At 44.9% G+C, this 25,238-nt stretch overlaps 1 protein-coding gene across 1 annotated transcript in view; it reads left to right on the top strand.

Annotated features, from left to right (window-relative positions):
* LOC143983796 (sterol O-acyltransferase 2-like) overlaps positions 1-25,238 on the top strand; it is a 433,796-nt gene that overhangs the window by 47,233 nt on the left and 361,325 nt on the right. Inside the window, exon 2 of the mRNA XM_077483886.1 lies at positions 1,410-1,459. Coding sequence (XP_077340012.1) covers positions 1,410-1,459 — 50 coding nt within the window. The remainder of the gene's footprint in view (positions 1-1,409; positions 1,460-25,238) is intronic.

Raw genomic sequence — 25,238 nt, 5'->3', positions numbered from 1 at the left:
GATGAAATGCTGTAATTAAACTCAGGGCAGCCTTTAGGGAGGGACCAGGGTCATTTAAAAATAAAACAAAGTCATCAACGTATAGAGCCATTTTTTTTTTTCAATTGTCGACCAGACTGGAATACCTTTAATATCAACAGAGTCTCGTATGGCTTGGGTTATAGGCTCCAAATCCAGAAGCACAAACAAAGATGGGCATAAGGGGCAGCCTCGCCTCGTTCCCCACTCTATGGAAACAAATTTGAAGAGATTCCCTCCCAATTTAATTTGTGCCATTGGGGCCTGGTGCAGAAATTTGGACCTAAGCCCAAAACCTCCAAGGTCATTGACATATAGGTACCATTTGTAAATTTAAGCTTGCTTGTAATAAATGTAGGTCTATTCTCAGACAAAAATGTTAAACAGAAAAAAGGGCAGACTCAAAGGTCACTATTCTTTGTTTCTATTAATTATGAGGCCCTTTATACATGATCCACCCTTTGCATTATGTGACTATTTTTGTAAAAACTGCTCCTATAATTAACTGTTCAAAGTAGAGTATCAGACCAGATTTAGCCAATAAGGTGTGTTGCAATGACATTATAAGTGCCTATAAGGGCTCATGCACACAGGACATTTTAAAAACACCAGAGCTACAGCAGCGCTAAGAATTCTTGTTTTTTGTGTTTAGCCGCATTTTTACATTAGTGTTATTGCGTGCTTTTGCTTGTTTTCACACTTTTTTTGGTGTTTTTTGGGCTTTTTTCATTAAAAACACTCTATAATGTAAAAACGCCTAAAAATGTCAAACAGACGTGTTTTTTTGGCATTTTACGTTTTTACAGCTCATTTTTACTGCTCCTAGAAGCACAATCTGTTGTTTTTTCTACTGCCCCTAAGCGCTTATGCCTCCAAACACCTTTGACCGTTTATGTGTGCATGAAAACATAGGCTAATATGGAGGAGCTTTTAGAGGCAGTTAAAAAAAAGTGAAACACCTCTAACAGGAGCTGTAAAAACATCTTGTGTGCCTGAGCCCTAAGGAAGAAGCTGATATGACTGGTTCTGTGTCCATTACACATAAACTCATTACACATATAATTAAATTCATGTTCTAAATGCATTTTTGTTCTAATACATTGTTATTGGGTTTTTCAAAAAAACATTATGGTTCCAGCGAAGATATACATATGTACATACTCTGATTAACCGTAATAAAATGATGAATTTGTTATGTACACAGTAATCATACACTGTAACAATTGCAAAAATGAAATGATCTTACACAGAGGATATAACCAGACTGAACTGTTTCCACTGCTGGTTTTGAGGAAAGGGATGTGGCAGGACTAGGGAAGGAAAGGAATAGGAAGAGAATACAGGTTGCTGAACCAAGTCTGGGTCTCTGACTGCTGTTTTTATTACTGCAGGTGTTGCATCTGATATTAACAGTCTTACTGAATTGAAAAGACACATGGAGGTAAGTGGTTGGCTAAATGTATTTGATTAACTTTGTTATTTATGGTTTGGGTCAGGATTGAATGAAGCAGCAGACAGAAATTACACTTAGTGCTCTTAATTGAGGCACACTATAGAGCAGCCTTTGTCAACCTTTTCAACACAGAGGAACCCTTGAAATACATTTGTGGTCTCAAGGAACCCTTTCTAAAAATGACTATATCTACAACTCATGATACATTAGTGTGATGGTCAGTGGGAAGAATGCTCCTTACATTTGTGCTCATTGGGAAGAATTACCCCCTAACAGATCTCTAAAAAGATCAATGGTGTCAGAGGGAACTTATCTGAGAGACAGAAATTGTTCATTGCTTAAGGAACCCCTAGTAACCTCTGGAGGAACCTTGGTTGAGAAACCCTGCTATCATGGCCGGACTGGCCTACCGGGATACTGGGAGATTTCCCGGTAGGCCGCCTGCCCTGAGGCCGCTTTTAGTAGTGGCTAAATTGCTCTGCTCTCTCCTCCTATGGATCACAGCGCTGGCTGGCTCTGTGTTCGGCGGCCACGCTGTAACACAGTCCCACCCCCTCAGACCGGCTTGTGTGATAGTAACTAGAATCAACTTTCCGCCTATCACACAAGCCTGTCTGGGGGGGCGGGACTGTGTTATAGTGCAGCCGCCGAACAGAGAGCCAGCCAGCGCTGTGATCCATAGGATGAGATGTCGTCTGTACAGCCCACCCTGTGTGCCACAGTGCCTGGATAGGAGGATCGGCATATAGAGGAAGTGAGCCTTCTCTATTCCTTCATGCAGCCGCTGAATGCTTGCAGGAGTGAGAGGAAGAGAATTGAGCATTCAGTGGCTGCATGGAGGAATATAGAAAGCTCACTTCCTCTATATGCAGCCCCCTGCCAATTCTCCTATACAACTTATTTTACTGCCCCCCCCCCCCAGTTCACCCTCTCCCCATTCTTCTCTAGCCACCATCCCAGTGCTCTCCACTCCCCCTGGTGCTCCCCCCCATTCTTCACCCCCCAGTGCTCTCCAATCCCCCCAGTGCTCTCCCCCCGTTCTTTCCTCCCTGCTCTCCACACCCCCCAGTGCTTTCCCCCCTGTTCTCCCCCCTCCCCAGTGCTCTCCACTCCCCCAGTGCTCTCCCCCCTGTTTGTGCTCTTCCCCCCAGTGCCCCTCCATTCTTTCCCCCCGTGCTCTCCACACACTCAGTGCTCTCCCCCTGTTCTTCCCCCCAGTGCCTCCCGTTCTTTCTCCCCCGTTCTTTCTGCCCTTTTCACCTCCCCCAGTGCTCTCCCCCCTGTTTTTTCCCCTCCAGTGCTCTCCACTCTCCCCAGTGCTCTCCCCCCTGTTCTCCCCCCAGTGCTCTCCACTCCCCCAGTGCTCCCCTCCCCTGTCCCCCCCAGTGCTCTCCACTCCCCCCAGTTCTTCCCCCCGGTGCTCTCCACTCCCCCCAGTGCTCCCCCCGTTCTTTGCCCCCCCAGCGCTCTCCACTCCCCCCAGTGCTCTCCCCCATTCTTTCCCCCGTGCTCTCCACTCCCCCAGTGCTCTCCTCACCCCTCTTCTTTCTGGCCCCCTGGTGCTCTCAAGCTCCAACCACAGCACTCCAGCCCCCCCCCCCCCCACTGCTCTCTACCCCCTCGTGCTCTCCACTCCTATTCTTTTTGGCTCCCCTACAGCACTCTCCACTCCCCACCCCTGTACTCTTCACTCTCCCCTGCATTTTGCCCCCAGCCATGTGCTCCCCAACCCTGCCATTGCTCTCCAACCCCCACAGTGCTCTCCAGTCCCCCGTGCTTTCCACCCCTGTTCTTTCTGGCCCCCACTGGTGCTCTCAAGCTCTCCCCCCTGCTCGTTGTACCACCCCAGCACTCTCGAGCCCCCATGCTCTCCATCCCTGTTTTTCTGCCCCCCCAGTGCTCTTCGCCACCCCACACTCTTAGTCCCTCCAATGATCTCAGCCTACCGTGCTCGCCACCCCTGTTCTTTTTGCCCCCCCCAGTGCTCTCAAGTTCCCCCCAGTGCTCTCCACTCCCCACCCCTGTGATCTCCACTCCCTCCTGCTCTTTGCCGCCACCCATGTGTTCTCCAACCCTGCCAGTACTCTCTGCTCCCCCTTCTCTCCAGCTCCCACCCAATGCTCTCCACTTCCCCAGGACCAGAGGACAGGCTAACTAGGGGCATAAAATGAGGATGGCTGAAGGTGCATGTGGCCAGGGACCACTCCATCTCACAGCAAACAGATCCTCTGGAAGGATCACCGTCTCCATCCAAAATGAGAACAGACACTGCCTGCTGCTGGGCGTCATGGATATCCTGCTGGCAAGCAAGGTACCGTACCGAGCATCAACAACACACCTTCCCACAGACAGGGACTGCAGACTGGGACATGGGGCACAGGAGGGGCTGCAATGATGGGCACAGTGAGGCTGCATTCATGGGCACAGTGAGACTGCATTCACAGCACAGTAAAGCTGCATTTGATGGGCACCGTGAGGCTGCATTGATGGGCACAGTGAGGCTGCAATGGTCGGCACAGTGAGGCTGCAATGCTGGGCACGGTGAGGCCGCATTTGGGGGCACATTGAGACTGAATTCACAGGCAGAGTAAAGCTGCATTTGGTGGGCACAGTGAGGCTGCATTGGTGGGCACAGTGAGGCTGCATTGATTGGGACAGTGAGGTTGCATTGATGGGAACAAGGAGGCTGCATTGATGGAGACAGTGAGGCTGCATTTGATAGGCACTGGCGAGGCTGCATTGAGCTCTTGCATCAAGTCTGCAGTCTCTGAACATCTCCTATATCATGTCTGCAGTCTCTGAGGGAGTCTGGAGAGGAGTCAAGAGTGGGAGCGCTGCCGGGATGGGGGTCATGGGAGAAGTCAGACTTGTGTGGACTGTGCAGAGGAGACTATGGGATAAAACCAGAGCCACTGAGCTGGAGCCGACTGACTGAGCCCTGCACAGTGCACCTGAGAGGAGGTCAGTGACAGCGCTGCCAGGCCAGTTGGGGGGAGGGCCACTGATGTAAGGGGGAGTGAATATGATAATGTAAGGGGCACTGATATAAAGGGTTTTCCCCTTTTATTAGTAACCCACCCCCCTTACCTTAGTGTATACTTTCTGCAGAAGGTGATCCCCCCCCCCGAGTTCCTGGGGTCCCCCTTGATGAATGACCACTTTTAACTGGAATTTGAATATATATATATATATACAGTGGTGTGAAAAAGTGTGTGCCCCCTTCCTCATTTCCTGTTCCTTTGCATGTTTGTCACACTTAAGTGTTTCGGAACATCAAACCAATTTAAACAATAGTCAAGGACAACACAAGTAAACACAAAATGCAATTTGTAAATGAAGGTGTTTATTATTAAAGGTGAAAAAAAATCCAAACCATCATGGCCCTGTGTGAAAAAGTGATTGCCCCCCTTGTTAAAACATACTATAACTGTGGTTGTCCACACCTGAGTTCAATTTCTCTAGCCACACCCAGGCCTGAATATTGCCACACCTGTTCACAATCAAGGCATCACTTAAATAGGAGCTGCTTGACACAGTAAGGTCCACCAGAAGATCCTTAAAAGCTACACATCATGCCGAGACCCAAAGAAATTCAGGAACAATTGAGAAAGAAAGTAATTGAGATCTATCAGTCTGGAAAGGGTTATAAAGCCATTTCCAAAGCTTTGGGAATCCAGCGAACCACAGTGAGAGCCATTATCCACAAATGGCGAAGACATGGAACAGCGGTGAACCTTCCCAGGAGTGGCCGGCCGCCCAAAATTACCCCAAGAGCGCAGCGACGATTCTTCCAAGAGGTCACAAAAGACCCCACAACAACGTCCAAGGAACTGCAGGCCTCACTTGCCTCAGTTAAGGTCAGCGTTCATGCCTCCACCATCAGGAAAAGACTGGGCAAAAATGGCCTGCATGGCAGAGTTCCAAGGAGAAAACCACTGCTGAGCAAAAAGAACATCAAAGCTCGTCTCAATTTCTCCACAACACATCTTGATGATCCCCAAGACTTTTGGGACAACATTCTGTGGACCGATGAGACAAAAGTGGAACTCTTTGGAAGGTTGTGTCCAAGTATATCTGGCGTAGAAGGAACACTGCATTTCATAAAAAGAACATTATACCAACAGTAAAATATGGTGGTGGTAGTGTGATGGTCTGGGGCTGTTTTGCTGCTTCAGGACCTGGAAGACTTGCCGTGATAAAAGGAACTATGAATTCTGCTGTCTACCAAGAGATCCTGAAGGAGAATGTCCGACCATCTGTTCGTGTACTCAAGCTGAAACGAACTTGGGTTCTGCAGCAGGACAATGATCTTAAACACACCAGCAAGTCCACCACCGAATGGTTGAAGAAAAACAAAATGAAGACTTTGGAGTGGCCTAGCCAAAGCCCTGACCTGAATCCTATTGAGATGTTGTGGTATGACCTTAAAAAGGCCGTTCATGCTCGAAAACCCTCTAATGTAACTGAATTAGGACAATTCTGCAAAGATGAGTGGGCCAAAATTCCTCCAGGACGCTGTAAAAGCCTCATTGCACGTTATCGCAAACGCTTGGTTGCAGTTGTTGCTGCTAAGGGTGGCCCAACCAGTTATTAGGTTTAGGGGGCAATCACTTTTTCACACAGGGCCATGATGGTTTGGATTTTTTTTCACCTTTAATAATAAACACCTTCATTTACAAATTGCATTTTGTGTTTACTTGTGTTGTCCTTGACTATTGTTTAAATTGGTTTGATGTTCCGAAACACTTAAGTGTGACAAACATGCAAAGGAACAGGAAATGAGGAAGGGGGCAAACACTTTTTCACACCACTGTATATATATATATATATATATATATATATATATATATATATATATATATAAAGCCCCATGTGATTTCAGATCTTTATAGAATACATTCTTCATCGAATGTGCTTTAAAATTTATGGTTTTCCCTTTCATGAACAAGAAATTACTGACCTTATTCTGTTGGGGTGGTATAATATTGCTGTGGGGCTGGTATGAAATTTTTTCCAGGGCTGGTTTTTATTCCCAGTCCGGCCCTGCCTGCTACAGAGGGATATGTTTTTCAATTCTATTTTTATTTTCAATTATTATATGGCATTACACATAGTTAAACAATTTTCAAACATATATATTACTTACATACATAATAATCACATTTATTATTTTATTTCCTCTTCCCTCCCTCCCCCCCAAAAAAAAAAAAAAAAAGGAAAAAAAGGGAAAAAAACAACAGCAACAGAGAGGAGGAAAGGGGGAAAATGTACATCTAACCTCTCCCCCTCCCCCACTTCTCTCTCCTCTCTCCTCCACGAATCCCTCCCTCCCCTTTCTTCCCTCCTAGTTCCTTCATTTTTTACCAATTTCCTATGCTGTCTCCAGGGGGTCCAAACCAGGAGGCACCTTTCATATGTATCTAATTCTTGTGCTAAAAGTATCTCCATTCTCTCTATATTATCCATTTCGAGAGCCCATTCATTTATCGTAGGAGACCGGGTTGATCGCCAGTGCCGCGGTATCACAGTTCTTGCCGCCGTCAACCAGTATCCTAAAAGATTATTTTTAACATTTTTATAAGTTCTTGGTAACATAGAGAGAAGGGGGATTTGTGGTATATTTGGGATTACCTCCCCAGTGACTGTTGTATATAATTGCATAAGCTTTTCCCAAAATCTAAAAATTAGGGGGCATTCCCACCAAATGTGGAGCAATGTGCCCTTATCTCTATGGCACCGCCAACATATATCTAATTTTTCTGGATATATACGGTGAAGTGTCACTGGGCTCCAGTACCATCTTGAGAGCAATTTGTAATTCGCCTCTTGTGCTTTAATCGACGGTGATAAACAGTGAGAAAAATTAAATGCCTTCTCCCATTACCCAACCTCAATTTGAGCGTTGATCTCATTAACCCATTTATTTATATATTCTGGGGGCTCCGGGTGGTTTTTAATAATAAACATCTTATACAGTACTGATATAACATGGTTTGGTTTTTGATCTTGTGTCAGAAGAGTTTCAAGTTGTGTTAAATCTCTACCCAGAGACTTACTTGAATGAATTGTACACCAAAATGACCGCAATTGCCAAAACTCCAACATTTGCATAAGTGAGGGTCGCTATGTAGGGAATAAATTTAATAAAGACGGAATTGTCCCCTGGCATAAAATATTACTCAGTCTATAATGGGATTCCCTATTCCATATAAGAAAACTTGTCCTATTTAATGCCGGTGGAAATAAAGGATTGCCAAATAAAGGTGTCATAGGTCCTTCATAGGAAGAAAGTTCCAATTTTATAGCTGTTTTGCCCCATATATTCAACACATGAGATGTGAGGGAAGGCATAGATTCTAACAACTCTCGATTTAAATTACTACCAGACAAGTCTAACCATGGCAACACCTTTAAATCCAATTGATTCAACCCTTGTTCTATTTTTACCCATTGTTTGGTTTCCGAGCAATAAAACCAGTCCACCAGTCTAGTGAAAACAGCCGAGACATAGTAATAATATAGATCAGGTGCACCCGCACCTCCTTTCGTTTTTGGTAATGATAATAATTTCTTTTGTAATCTTGGTTTTTTTATGTCCCCAAATAAATTTTGTAGAAGCCGATTGTAAAGTAGAAAAAAATGGTCTAGGAACACCAATTGGGATAGTTTGAAAAAAATACAAAAACCGCGGTATTATATCCATTTTCAATATATTAATCCTCCCAAACCATGAGTATTGCTTAACATCATATTTTTTTAGATCTTGTAGGGTACGTTGCAGAAGAGGAACATAGTTCATTGAGTATAAATGATTTGAATCCGGGGTGATTTTAACACCTAAATATTTTACAGCTGCAGGGCAAATCCTAAACTTAAAATTAGCTCTCAACATTGCAACCTGTTCGGGTATGAGCGACACATTAAGAATTTCTGATTTTGATACATTTACTTTAAAATTGCTCAGTTTCCCAAACCACTGGAATTCAGATAACACAGAGGGAATTGCAATGTGTGGATTAGTAATATAGAGTAATAGATCATCAGCAAACAAAGCCATTTTTATTTCCCTCTGTTTTATCTGTACACCAGAAATGAAAGAGTTCCGTCTAATAGCCGTTGCTAAATATTCCATTACTATAACATAGAGTAAAGGGGATAACGGGCATCCCTGACGGGTACCATTTTATATATTAAAATTTGTTGTCAATGAACCATTAATTTTTATTCTAGCTACCGGTTTAGTATATAGTGCCATGATCTTATGGAATATATTTGACCCCAGTCCTATTTGCATTAAAGAATGTTTAAGGAAGGGCCATCCCACCCGATCAAATGCCTTTTCTGCATCACCTGAAAGAAGGCATACTGGAATTTTAGCCCTTTGTGCATAATTCATCAACAAAAAAGTTTTAATCGTGTTATCGCGTGCTTCTCTACTTTGAATGAATCCTACCTGATCTGTATGTATTAAGCTTGGAAGAAGTGGTTGAAGATGGAGTGCAATCAGTTTAGCATATATCTTTAAATCTATCCCAATCAACGATATGGGTCGATAACTAGAGCAAAGTGTTAAATCCTTTTCTGGTTTGGGAATTAAAGTGATATGAGATTCCAAAATCTGTGTTGGAAATTGGTTCGTAAAAGAGATAGAATTAAACACTTGAAGCATAAACGGGGCTATATGTTCTTTAAACGTCTTATAAAATTTTGATGTAAACCCATCAGGACCTGGACTCTTATTTGTTGGAGTATTGGCAATTACTTCTAGTAGTTCTTCAAGCGAAAATGGAGAATCCAAAGATTCCCCAGTAACACTATCTATTATCGGAATAGTGTTTTCCCGTACATATTCCCCAATAATATTGTCTCCAACTCCTTTATCCTCCAATAATGATGATGGGGTCAAATTATAGAGGGCTGAGAAGTATTCCCTAAAGGTTTGTTGAAGCTCACGTGGATCAGATGTCAATTCTCCTGATGATTTTTTTATACTTGGTATAAAAGTCTGTGATTGGCGTGGGTGTAACATATCAGCCAACATTTTCCCACACTTATTCTCAAATCTATATCTTCCCACTGCACGTCTTTGTCGGTATGAGCTCTGAGATTATTTGAATAACTGTAATAAAGATATCCTTGTAGAGAAAATATTGGCTGATATATCTGGAGAACAGTGGGCTTTATGTCGAGTTTCCAAAGAATGAAGTTTTAATAGCGTATTTTCGATAATTTTTGATTTTTCTTTTTTAAGACGAGAACCATGTTGAATAAACACCCCTCGTATTACTGCCTTTAAGGCCTCTCATTTCAAGGGTAGAGCAGTTTCATCCTGTTCATGGTCGGATATAAAATTATCAATCGCCTCCGCAATTGCTTTATGACAGATTTGATCTTGCATAAGTGTGTCATTCAAACACAACGACCAATTGGTACCCTGAGTCTGGGGGGGTGCTATTGTTAAGAATACTGGTGAATGGTCGGACCAAATGAATGATCCAATTTCTATAGAAGGGTTCCATTCCAATAACTTGAGACCAGTTAAAAAAAAGTCTATTCTGCTATATGTTTTATGTGCTAGAGAAAAATATGTATAGTTTCGATCTTTAGGGTTTAGGGTCCGCCAGAGATCCATCAACCTATGTTCAAAAAGTTTGTTTTTGAGTGCCCTCAAACGAGAATATGAAATATTTGATCGTTGAGCTGATGTATCTAGTGAAGGGTCCAAAACTAGGTTAAAATCTCCTCCCACGATAACCGTACCTTCTGAAAAATCCGCTAGCAGGCCAAGATAACTCTCGATTGTCTTAGTTTGATCATAATTTGGAATATAAAAGTTTGCAATTGTGAAAATTTTATCCCACAATCGGATTTTAAGAAACAGATATCTTCCATTTAAATCAGCTCTATATTCCAAATTCTGAACTGGTAAGCGCTTGTGAAAAGCAATAGAGACCCCTCTTGATTTTGAGCTCGACATAGTGCTATGGAACCATTGCGAATAGTGTTTACGAGAACACACATTAATATTATCACTTCGAAAGTGGGTCTCTTGAAAGAGTATAATATCTACCTTAGCTTTATGTAGACTATATAAAATCTGACCTCTTTTTGATTTATTATTAAGACCTTTAATATTGTAGGTACATAATTTCAGTGACACTGGCAAGGAGAAAATCGCTGCCATATCAAATTATGAGTGAACTAAAGAAAACGGAGGAGAAAAAGAAAAAGGAGAGAAAAAAAATAAAAAACCCCACCCCCGGCACAACAATTGCAGAGTTGTGCTCTCTAAAATTGGAGAAGCTCCTTCTCCCCGATCCCCAAGTTGCCCAGGGAAACTTTAACTAATTACCCAGGAAAAAAGAAGAAAAAAAAAAAGAAAAAAGGGAAACCCCCACCCAATATGGAATCTATCCCAAAAAAAACACCAAACCTTACCCGAGGGACGGTGATTCCTATAAGGGGAAAGAGTTAAGGAGCACTTAGGGAGGCTCTATGCAGTGACAGTGGGCATCCATAAACAAACATAATAATAATAATCCAAAAAAGATAATTCTTAATTCATTATTGACTTAAATAACTACTACTCCAATTACACTTGAAATCGCCAGCTGTTTTACTCTGCCTGATTAAATTTTGGATTTTCTGATTGATTGTTTCTATTGTCCTCCCGAGGTTCCGATCTTCTAAACTGTGTATAAGTCTTGGGCCAAGTTATTAATGGAAGATCGTACAAACCTAGGGCAAATTGTATAGCGGGAATATCAGAGGGATCACGTAAATTTAGCCACCTGCCATCTTTCTTTATTTTGTAGCTGAAAAGGGAAATTCCACCTATATACAATGTTACGATCTTGCAGCATTTTTAATAAAGGCCTTAATGCCTTCCTCTTCCTCAGAGTAAATTGACATAGATCTTGTAACAATTGTATATTTGCTCCATTAACATTAATTCGTTCCCTCTCTCTTGCCCTTCTCATAATCTCCTCCTTATCCTTATAGAAATGTACTCGACATATTATGTCTCTTGGTTTATCTGGATCTAATTTACGTGGTCCCACTGTCTGATGTACTCTATCAAGTTCCAAATTTGATTCCTCAGGTTTCCCCAACAGTGAGGTAAAAATTTGGTTAACTGTTATAACAAGCTCTTCATTTCTAACTGATTCTGGTAGTCCCCTAATCCTAATATTGTTTCTTCTATTACGTTGTCTTGGTCCTCCCATAATTGAAATAGTGTATGAATATGAGACTCTTGGGCGTCTAAACGCTGTTCCTGCGATTGTACACGCTCCTCTAATATGTCTACAGAACGTTCGACTTCTGATATTTTCTTCCCAGTTGCCTGTAGTTCTTTATGTACAGATTGCATCTCCTTGTGGAAACCATGTTCTAGACGCTGAATAAAAGCTTCCATTTCATGGCGAGTAGGCAGTGCTCTTAAATAAGTCCGTACATCCCCCACTTCTGGTCCCAACTCTTCACCCATTATGTCACCTTTTGGATTCCCATCTATATTCTCGCTATCCATTATATTCACTGGATTATATCCCCCTAACAACGGGGGGATGGGGTTGAGTATTGAGGGCCATCCTCGAGTCCTCCCACATTCATATGCATATCTAGTGCGCCTATATCTGAGGTATTAGGCACTTCATTTATAACTACGGGTTCTACAAACTCAATCGGTTCTTGTGACTCCAAAGCCGATTCCCATATGTTTTTTATGGCATCTGCACTATCCATTTTTGCTTTCTGTGCGTCTTTTACTGCCCCAATGCCTAAAGAGCCCAACGGCCTTACAGATGACACTGATGGTTTTATTATTGATACTACTGGTGTTAATATAGTTTTTTCTGCTTGTAATGATTGTATTTGTGTATCCTGCATAACAACAGAAGCTGACATTCCCCTGTTGCTATCTATTGTTGTCTTCGATGTACGTGATCGTGTCCGGCCGCCTACCGGAAAAAACTCTGCTATCCCTTGTTGAGCGTTAGAGGAGACTATTAATGGACGATTAGATGTATTACCTAATGTACCCTTATTGCACAACACCGGACTCGCCGGTTTACATACTGTACTATACTCTCCTCTCCTCTTCCTCCGTCCCATGGGTATTCCCAGTGGTCACTGCTTTAGCGTCCTATTAAAAGACAGCTTATCCACGCAATCTACCTTCTAGTACAACCAGTGTTATCAAGTGCAATCCTCCCAATGATAATAACTTATGATCACTTCTACTGTCAAAACAGGAATATCAATAGTTTCGACATTACCCGCTGAATCTATGATATTCTTATTATCTGAAATATCAACAATATCAACAGTTTTAGCGATATCAGCAGTTTGGCACTAACAAAAAATTAGTAGTATCTAAATTACAGCGATATCAGCAACCTGTCAATATCAACAATATCAATAGTTTAGCAACATAAATTGTTTTTCATCCATAACACTTTAGCAGCATCACTAATTAAACAGCGTCAACAGTTAGCACCGTCAACAAGTTAGCATCATCAACGATTTAACGATAAACACTAGTGCTATCAATAATTTAGCGATATCAGCAATGGAGCAAAGACAGCAATTGAACTATATCGACAGTTTGAGTAATGTCAGCAATTGAGTGATGTCAGCAATTAAGCGATGTCTGCCGTTAAACGATTTCAACAGTTGAGCAACGTCAGCAGTTTGAGCAACATCAGCAGTTGAGCAAGGTTTAGCACTGTCAGCAGTTGAGCACCGACAGCAGTTGAGCACTGTCAGCAGTTGAACACTGTCAGCAGTTGAGCACTGTCAGCAGTCGGACACTGTCCACAGTTGGGCACTGTCAGCAGTTGAACACTGTCAGAAGTTGAGCACTGTCAGCAGTTGATCACCTTCAGCAGTTGAACACTGTCAGCAGTTGAACACTGTCAGCAGTTGAGCACTATCAGCAGTTGAGCACTGTCAGCAGTTGGGCACTGTCAGCAGTTGGGCACCTTCAGCAGTTGAACACTCTCAGCAGCTGAACACTGTCAGCAGTTTAGCACCGTCAACAGTTGAACACCGTCAGCAGCTGGACACCGTCAGCAGCTGAGCCCCGTCAACAGTTGAACACTGTTAGCAGTTGAGCACTGTCAGTAGTTGAGCACTGACAGCAATAAAACACTGTCAGCAGTTGAGCACTGTCAGCAGTTGAACACTGTCAGCAGTCAAACACCACCATCAATTTAACAATGTCAGTGTTTGAGCACTATCAGCATTAGGACACTGTCAGCAGTTGGACACTGTCAGCAGTTGAACACTGTCAACAGTTGGACACTGTCAGCAGTTGAGCTTTGTCAGCAACTGAGCGAGCGATGTCAGAAATTAAGCGATTTCACTAGTTGAACGATGTCTAAAGTTGAACAATTTCAGTAGTTTGAGCAATGTCTGTATTTGAACGGTTTCAAAAGTTAAGCAATTTTTAACAATTAAGCGATTTCAACAATTAAACAATTTCAGCGATTAAGCGATCAGCAATTGAGCGATTTCAGCAGTTGAGCAGTTTCAGCAATTGAGCGATTTCAGCAGTTAAGCGATTTCAGTAATTGAGCAATTTCAGCAATTCAGCGATTTCAGCAATTGAGCGGTTTCAGCAATTAAGCGATTTCAACAATTAAGCAATTTCAGCAATTAAGCGATTTCAGCAATTAAGCAATTTCAGCAATTAAGCGATTTCAGCAGTTGAGCAATTTCAGCAATTGAACAATTTCAGCAGTTAAGCGATTTCAGCAGTTAAGCGACTTCAGCAATTGAGCAATTTCAGCAATTTCAGCAATTGAGTGATTTCAGCAATTGAGTGATTTCAGCAACTGAGCGATTTCAGCAATTGAGCGATTTCAGCAATTAGGCATTTTCAGCAATTGTGCAATTTCAGCAATTGAGTGATTTCAGTAATTAAGCAATGTCAGCTTTTGTGCCATATCAACAGTTGAACCATATCAGTGGATTGAGCCACATCAGCAGTTGAGCCAGGTCAGCAATTGAGCCAGGTCAGCAGTTAGACAATGTCAGCAGCTGAATAATGACAGTAATTGAGCAATATCAATAGCCAATAGCACTATCAGCCCAGCAACACTGTCAGTGAACTATCTTGGAGCATCTAAATCATCAGCAGGGACCACTTCCCGTAACTCCAGTAGCTCCAGTCCCACCAGCTTAATAGCTCAAGTCCATGTCTATATCAGAAAAAATAAATAAAAAAATACCACCACGAGGCCATCCAACAGAGCTTACAAGCCCGGCAGACTAGGCAGCCATTCACTCACCGCCCGCCGAGTGCCCAGCGTTCTCAGTCCGCACGCTCCCTGCCGAATCTCCACACTACCTCCAGAGGGTCCCTCAGCCACCTCAGCCACCGCATCTGGAAATCACGAAAATCACCAACACCGATAATAGTGACGGCCAACAGGAGTCGACGGGGGCCAGCGGAGGCCAGCGGGAGCCGGCCGGCAACGGTGTGACAGCGGCAGTAACAGCGGCAGTAGCGCCGTATCGGCAGTAGCGGTAACGGCAATAGCGGCAGTAGCGGCGGTAGTGATGGTAGCAGTATCAATAGGCTACAGCAGCGGCAGTGATATCGGTAGCGCTAACAGCGGTGGCGGTGGTGGGGATGGCACCAGCAGCATCAGCAATATCAATAAGTCCAGCCCAGGTCACTGCAAGAGCTCGGAGCACGTCTAGCACGCTCCCTCCTCCTGCATGCTCAGCCACTCCTCCCTCCCAGAGGGATATGTTTTATTCATATTTCATGTCTGAGGTTTACAACCACTTTAAGGGAAATACCTCAAGAAGTACATATGTAGCACCTACCCCAATTTTCTGGGAGCCTGGTGGTGACTACCAGAGGTTACTAGGCATGGTGGGTGATGAACAAGAACGAAAGATGGGCGCCAGTCACTTTTAAGCTTAAACAAGGAGAAGTTTATTTCTCACAAACAGGAAAAAAGTAGGAGAGAATTATTTTGGATGAGTTTTCTCTTGAAGCTCTCCCAGCCACCTCAGGAGTCACCTCTGCTGCTTCCCTAGAACTCCATCCCTCTCAGAATGTGTTTACAGGTACTGAGCAGGCTTTCCTTAGCAGAATCTTAGACACCCGGATAGGCCTCCGACAGACCTAGCAGCCAGCAGCCACCTGGATAGGCCTCAGGCTTCAGGCCTAGCAGCCAGGATCTGTTTCACACACATCCACCCAGGCTGCAGCCATGAGCGGGGATGACTAACCCTGATTCCCCCAAACAAACACCTTTTCCCAGTATGCATAGCAGCAAATTAGATTGGCTGAGAAAGGTACAGTATGTTCATCCATAACCTGAACTCCTTGTAGCTCATCACTCAAATGTCAAAGGCAACAGCACCACCTACTGACCAAAGGGAGAAACCACAGCTGAACAGGATTAGGAAGGAAGCCATTAAACACTACAAATTAGCCAGGCTGGCTACCATCCAGCATAACTAAATTTACCTGTAGCCCCATTCTAGGACAAGGGTGCAAAACATAGGTGGGCTAGTTTCTTATTGGTATAAATATGCTTACATAGGTTTCACATTAAGGGGAGTAACTGAAGCAGTACATGCTGTATGTGGGCTAGATTCTTTTCAGGGTCTTAAGAAGGCGAGTACGAATTAGTATAATGATAACGAGGTTGGCTACAGTGGACAAAGCATACAAAATGAAAGTCATGTATGTACTGACTGGTGCATAGCAAAATGAAGCTGCACACTTTTAGTGTTACCCATGATAATATAAGCTAAATGTATTATTTTTGTACACTGCAGCCTGTAAAGCATTGCACCCACAATCAGTGGATCACGGTTGCAATGACAGGCTCCTGCAGACACTCAGCATAAGTGCAGCAGGGGTGGATCCAGAGTTCAGTCTCGGGAGGGGCACTGCTATAAAATATGTTTTTTTGAGGGCAATTTATAGGGAAAATGACTGGTATTGGCGTTTCAATCATCACGGCACCATGGTTGTTATGGTGTTAGGATGATTGAAGAGCATAATTTCTATTATTATATTGTAATATAAAATTAAATGGTTCAACTCACCATAATGCAGAATCGGTGGGAGCCCTGAGGGTATCACTTGCCACGTTACTTGTCACCAAATGCGGATTGTCACTTGCTATGTAGTCTGCCACACCTTACGGATTGTCTCTTGCCACATCGCCTGCCACACATTACGGATTATCACTTGCCACGTCACCTACCACACATTGCGGATTGTCACTTGCCACGTCGCCTGCCACACATTGTGGATTGTCACTTGCCACATCGCACTGTCACCCGCAGAACCAACCGTCTGTGGAACGTCACCCGCGGAACCGCCCGCACTGTCACCCAAAATTCTCGGAAGGGGCAATTGCCCCGTTGCCCCCCCGGATCCGCCCCTGAGGTACAGGCAAACAGTTACTGAGCTGCAGGAAGAATCCATGAACTACGTGAGCGCTCATCAGCAGTTCATTAAGTACTATAAGCCATCTGCCAGACAGTGGCAGACTGGACTTGTAGCTCATTAATTTACAGAACACTGTGAAAGAATGATTTAGCTGGAATTGTCAGCGGGTGTGATTAGAGGATCCGGGGGCTTGGGGGATGTGGGGGAGAAGGCCTGGCTCGCAGTCTCAGCTCAAAATTATCCCAAAGGTGTTCTATCAGGTTGAGGTCAGGACTCTGAGCAGGCCAGTCACATTCTTCCACCCCAAACTCACTCATCCATGTCTTTATGGACCTTGCTTTGTGCACTGGTCCAAATAATTTGGTGGAGGGGGGATTATGATGTGGGGTTGTTTTTCAGAGGTTGAGCTTGGCCCCTTAGTTCCAGTGAAGGGAAATGTTATGGCATCAACATATAAAGACATTTTGGACAATGTTATGCTCCCAGCTTTGTGGGAAAAGTTTGGGGATGACTCCTTCCTGTTCCAACATGACTGCCCACCAGTGCACAAAGCAAGGTCCAAAAAAACATGGATGAGCGAGTTTAGGGCAGAGGAATTTGAGTCCTGTCCTCAACCTCAACCCAATAGAACACCTTTGGGATGAATTAGAGTGGTGATAGCGAGCCAGGCCTTGTCCATATAAGTGCCTGACCTCACAAATGTGCCGTTGGAAGAATGGTCAAACATTCCCATAGACACACTCCTAAACCTTGTGGACCACCTTCCCAGAAGTGTTGAAGCTGTTATAGCTGCAAAGGTTGGGCCAACTCAATATTGAACTCTACAGACTAAGACTGGGATGCCAGTAACGTTCATGTGCGTGTAAAGGCAGGTATCCCAATACTTTTGGTAATATAGTATACATTTTCCTAGGCCCCATCAGGTCAACAGAGGGACCCAGAAGGTGAGAGCAGAGGAAGGAATTTTTCTTCATGTTCAGGGGTTTCCATACACATAATTCCACGTCACACGTTGTGCTGGTGAATTATGGTTCCAGTCGGCTGCCACTGCCCCCTACCTTCCCTTGCGGAGTGATGCTGTAGCCAGTAAATCTGTTATTTTCAGCTTACTTTAACAGACCAAGCTGTCCAGGCAAAGTAAAAGTTAGAGGGTTGAGACAAACCATTTATTACTGACAGTGGTGCTTACAATGGTCAGCTTTTATTCATTTATATAAGACCTTTATCCCAAAAGGAAAAAAAAGCTGTCTATATAAAAGCTTATAAAGTTTTAGCTGGAGTGCAGCTTCAATTTTTTTAGCCAAGTCCATCTAAATCTGCTAGCCCAACACTACCCCCTACACATATTGACAATGCCGCTGTACAAAATTATCTGCCCTACTACTAAATCCAAAATTCAGTCACCCTAAGAAAAGAAGAGTGTTATTTGCAGAATAACCACATATAATAAAGTGAAAAAAGCCTAAAAAAGCTATCACAAGTACCACATCTGGGAATGGGGAAGCTGCAATATATAACATTTTTGTTTTTAGGTTTAATACCACATTAAAGAGCTTGAATAAATGGATTAGTATAGTATCCCAGGCTGTATTTATTATGCCGCGTACACGCGATCAGACTATCCGGGGGATTTGGTCCGGACAATCCCCAAAAAGTCTGGCGGGCTTAGAAAGAAGTTTTGACTCAAAAAATTTTCACTGGACTGTGTGTCCGGCGGACAATCCGGCCGTCTGTGCACTAGTCTGCCGGACTTTTGAAATTAATGGACTTGCTCACACGGAAAAAAGTCCATTAATTTTGAACGCGGCTCTAGGTAGATGGGACTAGCGCAGGAGGTCAATGTCGCTGCCTACATGGGCAAGATTGACACCTTGCTGGCCCCGTCACCTGGTATGGACGCTGAAAAAAATGGTGTGGGGGTTCCTCCAAGGTCCATATCAGACCCTTATCCAAGCACGCAGCCCAGCCGGTCAGGAAAGGGGGTGGGGACGAACGAGCGCCCCCCCGAGCCGTACCAGGCCACGTGCCCTCAACATGGGGGGTGCTTTGGGGGAAGGGGGGGCCCCCACCCCACAGTACCTTGTGCCCAGATTTATGAGGACAAGGGCCTCTTTCCGACAACCCTGGCCGTTGGTTGTCGGGGTCTGCGGGCGGTGGCTTATCGAATCTGGGAGCTCCCTTTAATAAGGGGGCCCCCGGATACTGGCCCCCCCGCCCTATGTGAATGAGTATTGGGGTACCATGTACCCCTACCCATTCAGCTGGTGAAAAAAAGTGTAAAAAAAAAAACACAACACGTTTTTAAAATAATTTATTGCACAGCTCCGGTGGTCTTCTTCTGTCTTGGGAGGTCTTATCGCCAGTCTCTTCTGCTATCTTCTGCTCTTTTACTAGCTCTTTCACTAGCGGAGGAGCCCGGCTTTCTTCTTTGTCGCCGTCCGGGGGTCTCCTTCTGACTTCGGGGTCTTGTCCCCCTTTTGAGGGTTTTGTCCCTCTCTTCGGTTCTTCTTGCCGGGCCTTTGCTTTCTTCCTATAGCTCTTTTACTAGCGCTGGCCCTGTCTTCTGTTGCCGCTGCCTCTTCTTCTGATTTCAGGGGTCTTGTCCCCCTCTTCGGTTCTTCTTGCCGGGCCTCCGCTCCTTCTTCCAGCTCTTTTACTAGTGGTGGCCTGGTCTTCTGTCGTCGCTGCCGCCGCATTCTCTTCTTCTTCTCTTCTTCTTCTTCTTCCTTGAGATGTTGACGCGACACTGTCTCTGGCCGAAATGACAGGGACGCGTTGTGCGGCGACTTATATAGGGACAATGAGCAGGGTCACCGGGTGATGTCCCTGCCCCTTATGATGTCACAGTCCCCGAGGATGCTGGAACAGTGACATCATAAGGGGCGGCGACATCACCCGCAGGGCCCCTTCCCCAAAGCACTCCCTATGTTGAGGGCACGTGACCTGGTACGGCTTAGGAAGGGGGGGCGCTTGCTCGTCCCCACCCCCTTTCCTGACCGGCCGGGCTGCATGCTTGGATAAGGGTCTGATATGGACCTTGGGGGGACCCCAACGCCATTTTTTCGGCGTAGGGATTCCCCTTTAAGTCCATACCAGGTGACGGGGCTAGCGAGGTGTCAATCTCACCCATGGAGGCGACGACATTGACCTCCTGCGCTAGTCCCGGCTACCTGGAGCTGCGTTCAAAATGAATGGACTTTCCTCCGTGTGTGGGCAAGTCCGTTCATTTCAAAAGTACGGTGGAACTCCCACCAAAGTTCAGTTGTGTGTGGGCAGGTCCGCTCATTTGGAAAGTCTGGCGGACTTTCCGGCGTTTTTTCCGCCAGAACATGTCCACCGGATAGTCTGATCGTATGTACAGGGCATTAGAGGGAAACAAATCAAACTCAGATATGCTTTAATTTAGAAATGTTTGCAGTGTCTGGCATGGGGCCAGGTGAGTTGTTATTCAAGTTTTGTTAGCAGTATGTGAAATAGGCTTTGTATTGTGATTCCAAACTTTTCCTACAATATCTTTTAACAACCACCTAGTCCCCTGGCTTTAATCTGATATTCTTCCAAACTGTTATGCCCCGTACACACGTGTGTATGGGGCATTAGGATCTAAAATTGGGGAGAAAACGAGTTTTAATCAAAAAACCTTTGGAGATCAGCAGCATTTTCTGTGAAATCCAAGTGGAGGCCTTTAGCTGCTGAGAAGAATATAGAGAAGTGCATGGCATACTGCCAAACAAAATCTTATAGGAAGAAAGTACAGTATTTCCCCTAGGCACCATTTTAATATTAGCAGACATTCAGACAATAGTTTTGTATTTTCTGACATCGACTTATCTACTCTGTTTTTCAGAATCCCATTAAGCCTTTTACTTTCCCAATACTTTGTGGACAGTAGGGTATTTGAAAAACTTAAAATGTTGTGTAAGATCTCTCCCATAAAGGGTATTTCTCTGTTACTCTCTATTGTTTCCGGGACTCCATACTTACAAACTTCTCCCAACAGTGGCGGCTGGTGAAGTTTTAGGATGGGGGGCGCCAGACCCAGTCCTTCCTTTTTGACCCCTCTCACTTGGTCAAAATGAGCGTGGTTTCAGTGAAATAGTGGGCATGGCTCTGAGGTGGTGTGGTTAGCATTTGAGATGAACGAGGGATGGAGGGAGAGGGAGAGAGGGATGGAGGGACAGCAGGCCCAGATCCTACACAACAATAGAAATATGTGTATTCTAGAAAGTTTGAAAATCAGATAAAGATATTCCAAACACCTGTTGTTAGCACTTCAATCATCCCGGCACCATTGTTGTTATGGTGTCAGGATGATTTAAGCGCATTATTTCTATTATTACATTGTAATATAAAATTAAATCATTCTACTCACCATAATGCAGAATCAGTTGGAGCCCTGAGCGTGTCACTAGCCACGTCGCCTGTCACCAGATGCCATCAGATGTCCCCAGTGGAGTCCGTCCTTACGTGTCCCATAAAATGCAGCCTGTGTCACACAAAATGCAGCCTGTGTCCAAATGCAGCCTGTGTCCCCCAAATGCAGCCTGTGTCCACCAAATTCAGCCTGTGTCTCCCAAATGCCTATCTGCTTCACATAGAACCCCCCTCCCCCTGTTCTCTGTGGGAGCACAGCGGTACTACTTAACTTGCAGTTGTCCTCTCCTGCAGTGTCTTCTTCCATAACAGCGGTGGAGGGGTCCTGGGCGCAATGGGAGAAAGAAACCAGGAAGTGACATCAAACTGAGATGTCAGTCAAACCGCCCCGGCCTTATAAATAGATACTACGAGCTGCAGGCGGAAGCTACTAGGCCCTTCTGTCAGGGCTGGCTTAGCCCTTCCTCCTCTGGGCTGGCCGCTCAGCTGTCGGCCGATTGCCAGCTCTCTTCTCTTTCCAGAGTTACCAGCTGTTCCCGATGATGCTCGTCTGACCTGCCTATTTAAAGCCTTCCAGCTCACTTTTCCTTTGCCTTCACGTTTGATCACATCACTCTTTGCCATGTCCTGACCCTATTCAGGTTGAGAACCATGAGGAGTATGAGGTACAATCCATTGTTGACTCCTGTAGGTTCCGTGGGCGCATACAGTACCTGGTGCATTGGAAGGGGTCCGGTCTGGAGGAACGCTCCTGGGTTTCATCCTCTGACCTACATGACCCTGTCCTCCTCCGCGAGTTCCATAGATGGTTTCCCCTCAAGCCCGGTGGCCCTCCGAGGGAGTGGGGTCATGGGGGGGGGTACTGTCAGGGCTGGCTTAGCCCTTCTTCCTCTGGGCTGGCCGCTCAGCTGTCGGCCAATTGCTAGCTCTCTTCTCTTTCCACAGTTACCAGCTGTTCCCGATGATGCTCGTCTGACCTGCCTATTTAAAACCTTCCAGCCCACTTTTTCTTTGCCTTCACGTTTGGTCACATCACAAGGAACCATCTCCTGCTGTTTGTTTCAAGACTGGCTTGCTGTCATCCCTCCTGGCTTCTTATCCTGCTTGCAGTTGGTCTCCTTGGATCCCTGACTTCTGGCCTGGCTGATTTCCCGATCTGGTTAATTAACTTTGGACTGGCTGACTACTCAATCTGGCTACTGGACTCTGGCTATGCTTGACTACGCTTTTTTCTATTTACCTTTTTATTTTTATTAATAAACAAGTGTGATTTGATTGTACTTCTGTCTCAGTCTGTTTCATGGTTTCTGACAGTATGTGAAGGCCATGAATTCAGAAGATACAGTCAATCCACTTGTTGGTAATATTTTTTCCAGATTGGATGAGCAAGATCACCGCATGGATCAGTTTGCCTTGGCGTTACAAATGCTCCTGAATTGCACCGCTCACCTGGAATCCCCCACGGTGGTTGCTCCGGTACAACCTGAGTCGCAGGCCGTCCCTGCCGCTGCGCCAGTCTCTGTGCAGGCACCCGCCCCGAGTATTACCTCTATAAGAGGTATGTCTGGTTCTGCTCCACTTCCCCAGCAATTTGGGGGCGATCCAGTTCAATGCAGAGGTTTCTCAATCAGGTTGAGATATACTTCGAAATGCTGCCCCAGGCGTTTCCCACAGACAGAAGCAAAGTAGGTTTCATGATATCTTTGCTTTCTGAGAGAGCCTTGGCCTGGGCTAACTCTCTCTATGGGAGATGCAAAAACCTGTTGTCTTGAGTTATCCTCAGTTTGTGGCCTCCTTTAACCACTTGCTTACTGGGCACTTAAACCCCCCTCCTGCCCAGACCAATTTTCAGCTTTCAGCACTGATGCACTTTGAATGACAATTGCGCGGTCATACAACATCGTACCCAAATTAAATTTTTATAATTTTTTTCCCACAAATAGAGCTTTTTTTGGGGGGGTATTTAATTACATCTGGGAGTTTTATTTTTTGCTAAACAAACAAAAAAAAATGCAAAAAAAAAAAAAAATTTAAATCATGTTTAACCACTTCAGGACCGCCGTATTGCCAATGTACGTCAACACAATGGCACAGGCAGGCACAATCACGTAGATGTACGTGCCTGCCTTCCAGCGGGTGGGGGGTCCGATCGGACCCCCTCCCATTGGATACGACGGTCCGGTTCGCTCCAGGAGCGCTCCGTGATGAGGGGATGGCCGTTGGTTTTCGGCCACCCCCTCTGGATCGCTCCTGGCCAATGAGAAGCTTCCTCCCACTGTGTATTGTTTACACAGGAAGGAGGAAGTGATGTCATTCTCCTCGGGGCGGTCTTTTTGACCGGACTACGAGGAGAAGACTAATAGTAAGTGTGCACCAACACTACACTGACATGTAGGTACACACAGGCACACAAACCCCCCCCCCCCCGATCCCCCCCCCGATCGCCCCCCGATCCCCCCCCAGTCACAGTGTCACTGATTGCATTGATCATTTCTTTACTGATCAATGCATTCAGTGTCAGTTGTGACAGTAAAAACTGTCAGGACAGTTAGTGTTAGGTCCAGGGTAGCCCCCTATCACCCCCCAATAAAGATTTAACCCCCTGATTGCCCCTAGAGTTAACCCTTTCACCCCCTTTTGCCAGTGTCACTAAGCGATCATTTTTCTGATCGCTGCATGTGTCGCTAGGTAGCTAGTTATTTTTTTAGGTTCACCGCCAGGTTTTTATAGCGCTAGGTACCCCGATATACTACCCAATAATGGTTTTAACCCCCTGATTGCCGCTATTTAACCCTTTCACCCCCTTTTGCCAGTGTCACTAAGCGATAATTTTTCTGATCGCTGCATTAGTGTCGCTACAGTCGCTAGGTAGCTAGTTATTTTTTTAGGTTCACCGCCAGGTTTTTATAGCGCTAGGTACCCCGATATACTACTCAATAATGGTTTTAACCCCCTGATTGCTGCTAGTTAACCCTTTCACCCCCTTTCACCAGCGATCACAGTATAAGTGTCACTGGTGACGCTGGTTAGCCAGTTAGTTATTTAGGTTCCCCGTCAGGTTTTTATATAGCGCCAGGGACCCCCATATACTACCTACCTTTTTATAGCATCAGGGCACCCACCATTTATTACCCAATAAAGGTTTAACCCCCTGATCACCCGGCGGGTGATATCAATTAGGTTTTAGGGTCAGGGTCTGCGTCGCCCCAGGCAGCGCTAGGTTAGTGCCAGTACCGCTAACACCCACACGCAAAGCATACACCTCCCGTAGTGCTATAGAATCTGAACAGATCAATATCTGATCTGATCAGATCTATACTAGCGTCCCCAGCAGTTTAGGGTTCCAAAAAAACGCATTGTTAGCGGGATCAGCCCAGATACCTGCTAGCACCTGCGTTTTGCCCCTCTGCCCAGCCCACCCAAGTGCAGTATCGATCGATCACTGTCACTTACAAAACACTAAACACATAACTGCAGCGATCGCAGAGTCAGGCCTGATCCCTGCCATCGCTAACAGGTTTTTTGGTAGCATTTTATATTTAAATCCGGAAGGCAGTGCTTGGTTTTCGGGGTCCCGTACGTGGCTAGGCTCCCAAAAAGTCCCCCACATGTGGTATCCCCGTACTCGGGAGAAGCAGCAGAATTTATTTTGGGGTGTAATTTTACTTCTGCCCATAGCATGTGTGAGCAATATATCATTTGGTGACAACTTTGTGCAAAAAAAAAAAAAGTTTGTAATATTCCCGCAACTTTTGGCAAAATATAAAATATTCCATGGACTCAACATGCCTCTCAGTAAATAGCTTGGGGTGTCTACTTTCCAAAATGGGGTCATTTGGGGGGGTTTTGTGCTATTTTATCATTTTATGGCCTTCGAAACTGTGATAGGTAGTGAGGAGTTAAATCAAAAATTTGCACCCTTAGAAATCCTGAAGGTGGTGATTGGTTTTCGGGGTGCCGTGCGCG

This window comes from Lithobates pipiens, unplaced genomic scaffold, assembly GCF_037356315.1.
Source record: "Lithobates pipiens isolate NorthernLeopardFrog02 unplaced genomic scaffold, aLitPip1_a1.2 Scaffold_16, whole genome shotgun sequence".
Classification (NCBI taxonomy): domain Eukaryota; kingdom Metazoa; phylum Chordata; class Amphibia; order Anura; family Ranidae; genus Lithobates; species Lithobates pipiens.
This window is presented reverse-complemented; position numbering and strand designations above follow the sequence as displayed.